The sequence below is a fragment of the Cyprinodon tularosa genome, unplaced genomic scaffold (genome assembly GCF_016077235.1).
Source record: "Cyprinodon tularosa strain WSP-4 unplaced genomic scaffold, ASM1607723v1 ctg376, whole genome shotgun sequence".
Taxonomy (NCBI): domain Eukaryota; kingdom Metazoa; phylum Chordata; class Actinopteri; order Cyprinodontiformes; family Cyprinodontidae; genus Cyprinodon; species Cyprinodon tularosa.
Window position 1 is genome coordinate 716086 of NW_024039092.1, and position 9711 is coordinate 725796.

At 40.7% G+C, this 9711-nt stretch overlaps 1 protein-coding gene across 1 annotated transcript; it reads left to right on the forward strand.

The window, feature by feature from the left end:
* The first annotated feature begins 6693 nt into the window (after positions 1–6693).
* nfil3-6 (nuclear factor, interleukin 3 regulated, member 6) lies at positions 6694–9054 on the forward strand. The gene is made up of 2 exons (XM_038296745.1): positions 6694–6938; positions 7540–9054. Exon 2 carries the CDS (start codon positions 7633–7635, stop codon positions 8836–8838), a length of 1206 nt encoding a protein of 401 aa, XP_038152673.1. The 5' UTR covers positions 6694–6938; positions 7540–7632; the 3' UTR covers positions 8839–9054.
* The last annotated feature ends 657 nt before the right edge of the window (positions 9055–9711 follow it).

Here is a 9711-nt window from a genome sequence, read left to right on the forward strand (position 1 = left end):
ATAACATCAGCAATTGCTAACAACAGACTTCTGACTTGAAAAGTTCAAAATTTCTTCTCAGTGCCAACTTCTGAAATCCAATTTGGCAGTTGTGATAAAATAGTTGTTGTTGAGATAAATATTGTTTATAGATATTATTAATGCGCAATTATAAAGAATTTGTTGGACGTATTGTACTATAAAACATCTGGCAGAAACAGTGTTGCTAACATTTACTATTGTATAAAAAGGATCTCAATCTATTGTTTTCCAGCGTTTCATTACACTATCACAAGTACAGAGCAACAAAACTCACTCTCTGCATTTAACCCATCCCATTGGGGAGCCATGGGCTGCCATTGTGCCGCGCCCGGGGAGCAATGCGGGGTTAAAGGCTGATTCATATTCATAAACCAGGTCGTGTGTGTCGAAGTTAACGCAAATGTCACCCCTGCCCCTTCCGCAGACACTCTGCTGCACCTCTCCAAAATTGTAGGTGACCGCAGGCAGGAGGGCTCTGATTGGTCAAATCTACATCCCCTCTACACTATCCGTATTTCCTATTTGGTACTTTACTGGCTTGTTTTGGTTGTATGACCGCCATTGTGGAAAACGACTGGTGAAGATGGACCAGCTAGAAGAGTGAAGTGTGTGCGAACGCTGGGACCCTTTTTCTACCTGGATCCCCGCTCATTTTCACCGGCAGGTCCCTCCGTTGTCGAACAAACTTGTCCCTTGCGCTTTTCAACCTCTCTCCCGCCTCGGCCGTATCTAGAACCACAGCTAGTTGGTGATTGTGTTGTGGCGTGGAATAACACAGCGCAGACCACACTTCAATATTGGCCATTAATCAAAAATATCTGCCACAAGCTTACTGCGACACACTGTATAACCAGCCTTTAAGGGTCTTGCTCAGTGAGCCAAAATGTGCAAAAATAAGTGCAAACTGAGAAAAGCTGAAAACTAGTTAACCAAGAGAAAACCCCCAGAACACTAAGAGGAGACTATGGTAATAACATATGGCACCAGGACCTCAGCAATGATGTCAACTGGACACTCACAGAGATTTTTTTTTAAAGATTATAAAGAAAACTAGCTTTTTTTTCCTCCAAATATCCTGAATGAGCTCTGTTTATAATTTTGTTAAGCATCTAGACCACAGACATTAATTTGTGGAAATGTCTGGTCCCATATTAGTTATCTCCCTCAGTGACCTGGAGCATTTCAAAGTTTTGAAAATCTGGATCATGGAGCTTTTCAAAGCTTTTTCTAACTTGCTACTTGTAGCATTTTTCCTTTTGTGTGTTTGTGTTCACATCTTTTATGTGTTTGCAGCCAGTTTTGTGCTTAAGGCACACAACTGTAAGCCCCTGCAAACACAGCTGCTCTGTGTTTGCAGCATTTCTCATTTGCTTGAATTTTCTCTTCCCTGTGTTTGTATTTGCTACATCTCTATGTCCTTGCAGCACATTGGTTCCTACACAGGGGTCTGGCCCTTGGTTCCTCCTAATACAGTACATTGCTAGCCCTCATGTGGCTGGAGCGTATCAGTAGTTCCCGCAAGGTGAAGGCAGCTATGGACCGGCCCACCCGTTACTCAGACCTGAATCTGATTGAGCACATCTGGAACATCAGGTTTCCATCCATCCACCAACATCACATTTAACCTCAGACTGTCCAGGAGTTGGCGGATGTTAGAGGAGTTCCTCAGGAGACCGTCCACCACCTCATCAGTACCATGCCTAGGTGTTGTAGGGAGGTCATACAGGCACATGGAGGCCACACACAATACTGAGCCTCATTCTGAGCTGTTTTAAGCACATTACATCAAATTTGGATCATCCTGTAGTGTGTTTTTCCACTTTAATTTCACGTGTGACTCCAAATGCAGTCCTCCATTGGTTAACAAATTTGATTTCCATTGATGATTTTTCTGTCATTTTGGTTTTTAGCACATTCAGCTTTGAACTAAACAAAGATTTATTTAATGCGAATATGTCATTCATTCAGATCAGGGTGTGTTTTTTCAGTGGTCCCTTTATATTTTTGCCTTAATTTGGATGAAAAAGATCAGTTTTGTTCAAATCATAAGTAAAACTGACCAATTCAGCTGTAGTATATTAATTTTAATTTTTTTCATTCATTTTGTTCAAAATTACATTTAGTAGATGGAAACTGTGATCCTATTTCAATATGACTGAAGCTACAGCCTTAAATTTTGAATCATAATAAAAGCAGAATTGTAAAGAAAAAAATGTATAGGTTCCGTGGGAAATGGAGCCTAGGCAGAAGTTCAACTGAAGAAACTCATTGCTTTTCATACATCCACCTGCGACACAGCCAATCAGCTTGAACCATACCTCCACGAAAGCCAATCGGCATCCAAAGCTCATCTTAAAAGGCCTCCGATATGCACCTGTCTGCTCCTGTGCACAGGCGGCAGATTTTCCTGTGTGACTTCATTCAGATGACACCGTTTCAACCCACCTCCATCCCCTCCTCCACCTTCGTAGCTAAAGCTTCATCAGAGTGTCATTCCTCCTGGACTCTTACTGTATTCCCTGTCTCATCTCAACAGGTTCTACAGAAGACCGCCATGTTGAGCCTGGTTTTGCCAGAGTTTTCTTCCCAACGGGGAGTTTTTCCTCTCCACTGTCGCTTCATGCTTGCTCATCATGGACAGGTTCTCTCAACCTGTGTTATCCAAACTGGACTTCCATCTTCCAGGTCCCTGAGTGAAGCTCTAGTATCAGCTCATGCAGTCCACTGAATCTCCCCATAAAGCTAACCAGCAGTCTACAGACTGACCAACTCCATCTATCTCCACTCCACCACCAGTTTCAGGCCTGGGGGGAAAAAAGCCCTATTCCTTGCTCTAATCAAAATGCATATCTATCAAAATTAAGCGCTATGTTTCCTGCCGAGGTCTAAGCACCAAAGACAAACTAATTGTATCAATAAATTTCTCCTAATTGTTTTTTGTCTTCGTGTGAGTTTTTCAGATTGCACTATTAGTCACTATGTCTGTTCTATCATCGTTGGAATTATTTTAAGTATTATGTTTTCAGTACATGGGCCATAACAGAAGGCAGGATCAGTTCTATTGGGGCACAGGCCCCTGCTGGCCCCTGTCTACAACAGCACATGTATTAGACACTAAAATCAGTGACATTTCCAGGGGCATCTGGTCACCTTATCATGGATGCTCCTTTAGTAGCTAAACTTACTGCGTTGGAGCTTAACCTAACCCAGCCTTTATCATATACATCATCACTCATGTAGGCAATATGTTGCAGCATACCCCATCATACCAGCATACTCATTATCAATACGCAAGATGTCATGTTTGCATTTATCCCTTTAGTTTTGTTCGAAAAATAGACTTTAAACTACCTCAACGGATATGATCACTTTAGTCATCTACAAAAAAAATCTCTTTAAGCTGAGATCAATGCACGCTTCAAAAAACACCAAAAAGTAAGTAATTAGATAGTTTTTTTTGTACATGACTAAAGGGATACACACCTGTTGAGATAGTTTAAAGTTTATTTTTCGAACAAAACTAAAGGGATAAACAGGTATTGACTATGGGTATGCTGGTCTGACGGGGTATGCTCATCTGACAGACCTCGCCTTCAATCGGTTGTACCGGTTGAAGCTAAACATCAGTCAGAAACAAATGTTATAGTACTATAGGCTACGCCAAAGGTCCAAATGTTGTAAATAATTTGAAACATTATATCACCATAACTGGATAAAAGTATGTTGAAGTATAAATTCATGTTGAATTATAGTCCAGCTCTAAAAGAACTGCTTTCATCATCACTGCTTTTACATAAAATAGATTGTCATAATTCTACATTCTTAACCAAAACAGTTAGTGTACACTAAGCTTTATAGCAAATAAAGAACTGTGGCTTTAAGGTGGAAAATTTTGCATTGGTAGAAACTTGCTAAAAGGGGTCCCAATGATTGTGACCAGGGGCCTCTGTGTCTGTTACAAAACCTAGGTGGCTCAAAGTATACCGTATTATCAAGCTGAGCAGGTTTGCTCAGTACATGAGTATGATAAAATAAAGTCCCTTCAGTTCACTGTCTCCTGTTCGCACACAAATGTTTGCTGGGGGAAAAAAGGAAGGTCACTTCAGGCGTTCAGTCGAAACTCTCATGTGTCATTGCCCCATCCGACCCCCTAAAAGAAAAAGACCAATTTAAATCAAATTACAAGCAGATTATCTCTTAGTCTTAATCTAATCCGCCACAAAGGACCAGTTGTCAGTCTGTGGAACCAAACAGCAAAAACCATATAATTATATTAGATAAGACTAGGCATGGATAGGCTATTGCTATGAAGGCCGTAAAAGTAGAAAGGGTGTGAAGAAACTTTTAAGAAAAAACTAAATCCCTCAGGAAAGGACTCAGTGAGGACTGTGGTCAATTCAGAGAGAGTGTGCAGAACGGAATAATCAAGGATTCCTGTCCCTGCAGGCTTTAAGCCTGCGTGATGTTACACAAGGAATGTCCTGTTGACAGAAACAGGTTGTTCAGTTTGACTGTGTCACCACTAATTGTTCCTTTTGCATAAAGAAAAAAACAAGTTGACATTTGAGATATTTTCTTTCCTACTAGATAAATGCACTCTTTTTTAGTTTGAGGATTTTAAGTCCTTTGATATGATTGCCAGGGGTGCCAGCCAGTGTGGTAACTAGCACTGCTCCAAGCGGCTGCCTCAGACGCTCAGACCTTATAAAAGCATTTCACCACAGCCTCCTGCAACATTAAATGATAATGCAAGCCTTGCATTGTTTAATGTTGTAACCAAGTGATCATTCCTCTGTAACAAAGTTCCTGTTATCGAAGTCATATTGGAAAATATCCTCATGTTTTAAATTTCCTTTGCAGGTGGTGTTTGAGTCAAACTTCTTTCCTGTTTTTTTTTTTTTTTTTAGACAACTTATTGGTCAGTTTGGTTAAAAATCACAAATAAAGCTTTTAAATGAATAGAAGCTCAACACAAAAAAAGAAAAGACTTTATATGGAGTGAATCTTGTTCCATGATTGCAAGCAAATAAAACCTTTTTGTAAATGGAAATTGGAAGAACAATTATATAATAGTTTGTTTTTTAAGCATTTATTGAAAGTTTGTTCATATTTTCAACTTTTCTAATTTTGAACACATTTTTTAGATCATATTTTTATAATTACTCTTTAACTAATTGAATTTTACAAATAGCATTCTATTTCGTATTGTGTTTTAAAGTCTTTCTTCTAGATTGAGACATTTCTTTTGGTCTCCATGGATGTTAGCAACAACCAGTGGCGGTTCCGGACCAAATGTACCAGGGGGCCAGGAGGGAGCCAGGAGGGGGCCTGCATATTTTCATGGGAGCACAGAAAAGCATGAAATAAAAAACAGGGCAAAGGATTCAAATAGCTGCATGAATTGAAATTTCCATTCAATTAGGTTTCATTAAAATTCTATGTCTTATTATTCATAATTTAAAAATCTTACATATTTTTGACTTAATTTAAGTAAAAATTACAGTTTTCTATCAAATCTGAATTAGAACTCAAGAAAAACTGATGAATTCAGTTTTACCATTTAATTCCCTCTAATACAGATGGTGGCAAAACATTTTTATTTTTCATATATTAACAATGACTTGACAACAAAAACTCTGTGGTTAGTTATGCACATCAATATACTAACATTAATGATGATAAATACAGAATTCATGCTCTTTACAGAAACAGATTTTGTGTTTTATGGGATAAAGACAAAATTATGTGTCTCTGCAAGTCATCTGGGAGTCTTCAGTGAAATCATAGATAAATAACTATTTTAATAAAAAAATATTAAATGATCAATTTATGTAGATATTAGTACTTGTAAATATTAATTTTATGCCAAATAATTACTGATAAAAGTAGGTAAGTAATGACAATGAATGACAATGAAAAGATGTTCGCCCAAAACTCAAACCTGAAAGAATTTTATCTACTATAGAAAGCACGGATATTTGAATATATTCCTCTATTTGTTTGCAAAGGCTGTGGGAAAGTATAGTTTGTCTTTATTTAGAAAATATGGAGGTTTTGCTGTTGGAACAGTTGAGATTGACCCTAAAGTTTTGGTGCCTATCTACTTTTGACCACCCCTCAGTGTAGATTGGTTATTGCCTGGGCACCCTTATTAAAATTTTCTGGCTACGCCTCTGCTCCTGTCTAGAACTGCCTATGCCAACATTTTAAATGTGCACCTCAAGTGCTGTTTGGTTTGAATTGAAGAAATGCTCTTTTGAAAAAAGAAAATCAAAATTAGATTGACCTATATTTAGGATTTTTTTCTTTTTTTAAATTTCCATTCACAAAAAAATATATATATTCTTTGCTTGTAAAAAAAAACTGGGACAAAATAGGCTCCATACTTCTACTAAAAGATCTAAAAAGATCTAAAAAAAAAAAAAAAAAAATGTCTGACTTCGTTTCCGCATCTGACACAAATCCTTAGAGAGAGGTGCTAAATTATCTAACTGTTACGACAGGATAGTCCTGACCGAGTGGGCGTGGCGTGTGAGAAGGGATGACGAGGGCGATGATGGTGGAGATGAGGGAGAGGAACTGTGAGCGACGATAGGACAGAGGGGAGGGGGGGGGGGGGGGGGGGGGGCTGGGGGTCCGCGGTGGAGGCGGGCCCTAAACACACACACACTGAGGTGTGTTCAGGCGAGGATAAGCACCGACCCGGACTGAACTCCTAGTTACAAATAGGAGCTGCGGCATTCCAAGTGGAGCAGAGTGGAGGCGCTCCATGCTGATGAATAATAATATTAAGTAAGAGTGAGAAGCTGCCCTATTTAACCAGAGAGCGAGGAGGATATGAAGCTGCTTCTTTCTGACTGGGAAAAAGATATGAATAATTAGGAAATTATTCACAGAGGACTAAACATTTAAACCAGGTAAGGTGCCGCTATTTATTTATATTAACGATTTAACATTATTGAATCATTTTTATTATTTTCCATATTGTTTTTAAAAGTTAAAAGTCTGATGATGAATTAAATCAGTTAAATGTGTCAGCCTCCCACCATGAGGCAGGGAAACAGATGCAGGTCAGTTAGATATGAGCAACATGGGATCGGTATGTTCCAGTTATTTAGACATGTGGGTCACTGCTGGTAAGGCATGTCTGACCGGAAACCCAATCAGCAATTACGTGATCCTAACCCATTAAAGATAGCAATTAACCCAGATTACATTTATACTAAAATAAATATGTCACAATTCATTGAGATATTTCTAAAGTTTGGGAGGAATGAGATTATAAAAGTAGATTTATTAAAATGTGCAGGTTTTCATATGTTCCTTTAAGTAAGTCCTTTAGGGGTGATCAGCTCTAAGTGTTCAGTCTTTGTTGTCTCATATTAAACATGGAATGAAGCTTGTAAGAAGGCAGTACAAGATGCTCCTGTTTTATTTGAGAGATGTGATGGGGTTACATAATATTGTGTTGTAATGACTCTTGCATAACGTGCATAATCATTCTCTTTTCACCACCAGGTGGCAGTGTTGCAACAAATATCCACTATAAGAGTTCCTGAGAATTCACTGCGCTCCATTCAGCTTTTAACTGTCCTTCAGTCAGTACCTGGCATGATGTTTGAAGAGGAGTCTCAGGGTATGAGAGGCCAGCAGGAGCTGTCCGTCCTGCGCGCCGTGGAGTCGCCTGTTGGGGCGGCGTCTAGTGGAGTTGAGGGTTCTCTGTCCTTCACTGATGAAACTGTGTCCATACTGACCTCCAGCAACCTGCTGGCTCGCTCTCTGCTGGGTCGCACCTCAGCCGTCAAGCGTAAAGAGAGCCCGGCTGCCTCTGCCCGACGCAAGCGCGAGTTCATCCCCCAGGACAAAAAGGACGACAGCTACTGGGACAAAAGAAGGAAGAACAACGAGGCGGCCAAACGTTCTCGGGAGAAGCGGCGGGTCAACGACATGGTCCTGGAGAGCCGGGTGCTTGCCCTGCTGGAGGAGAATGCCCGGCTCAGGGCAGAGCTGCTGGCTCTCAAGTTCCGCTTTGGTCTGATTAAAGATCCCTCCAGCACACAAATTCTACCACTTGCTGGAGCTACTAAGCACAATGTTCCAAATCTGACTCCTCAATATTATCCCCACAGAGGGGATCCAGGCCCTCAAAGCTCCCCAGCACCACATCCCAGCAACCCCTTTGGCCAGACAAGCACCAGGGGCTGTAGGGAGGGCGGAAATCTGTCAGAGGACTCTGGGTTTTCTACCCCAGGTGGGTCCAGTGTGGGCAGCCCAATCTTTTTTGAGGACCGCTTTGGTGATCATGGGAAATTCTCCCCACATCGGGCAGAAGAGTTGAGCTATGACCTCCAGCATTCACCTGCTGAAGTCCACCACCCTGCTGCCCCCAGTGTTGGCAAGCACGACCAAGCGGAAGCAATGAAGAACCTTCCTCACAAGCTACGTTTCAAGATTCCTGGGAGCGGCGAGGGTCTTGACGTGGTGTGCGACAGCGCCAGGCGCAGTCCATCCATCTCCACCGTGAGCCGGGAAGGTCCTCGGGAGACCAGCAAAGGACTGAATGGGGGTGAGGCGGCAGCAGGGCATTTTTCTGGCTCCTGGGTTCAGCAACTAGAGGGGGAGGAATGTAGAAGGGAGAGACAGACTCCTCCTAATACCACCGGCTGTAACCTCCAGGCTCCTCTCACGCCCGGACAAAACGAAGTCCTGTATCAACATGAAAACACTTACCTGAAGTCTCAACTCAGCTCCCTCTCTGAAGAGGTGGCTCAGCTGAAGAAGCTTTTCACAGAGCAGCTCATGTCCAAAATCAACTGATGACCAATGCTGGTAGATGATACGTGCTAATGCCTGGACTTAAGGATTTCTAGCACAGACTGAAAAACAGCAATACAATCTTCTACTGTTCAGAAAGACTTTTATTGTAAAAACAAAACAAAAAAAAGTTGTTTGTCCTTTTTAATGTCCTGGGTGTTGGTCATTCGGTCCCGTCACCCCTCTGTACTGTTGCCGTTTAAGTCATTTCATACCTGGGAAAAAAAATTCTAATCAAAACAAGATGTTGGCAAGATGTTTTGCACCGACTCTGTTTATTTGTGATCACAATGTGGATGTTTTGCACCAGACTTCTCTGCTTAAAGATTTAAGATATTGTTCCATTTTTAACCAAAAGAAAACATGGCTATGCTCTCTACCAGCAGGAAGTTGCTTAGGTTAGGTCAGAAGTCCTAAACCTAAAAACTTAACTGCATGCAATAAAAAACAAACAAACTATTATCATTCTTGGTGAAATAATTTAGGTACCCTTTTCTTTTCTATGAAATGTCAGACAGGACGAAACATTGGTGCAAACTGGTGAACTCACCCAGAGCCTAATATATTGCTGCTTTCAACACTCATATTGTCTTCTGTTTAACAATATCCTGCTGTGATCTCACCTTCTATCTATTTCACTCATAGATACGTGTCTTATATGTGTATAACAAGTGAAATATGTGTATTCCACGCACTGTGACGTCAAATAACACACACATCACAAAACTGACATGGCAATAAGAGGCTCACATTGTCACCGGATGCTCCCAGCATGAATAAAGAAATGAAGGGGTTTTATTTTTCATAGATTTCAAATGCTGAGATTGACCCACCCAGGAATGACATCACTAACTAGTAAAAACATAAACATCACTC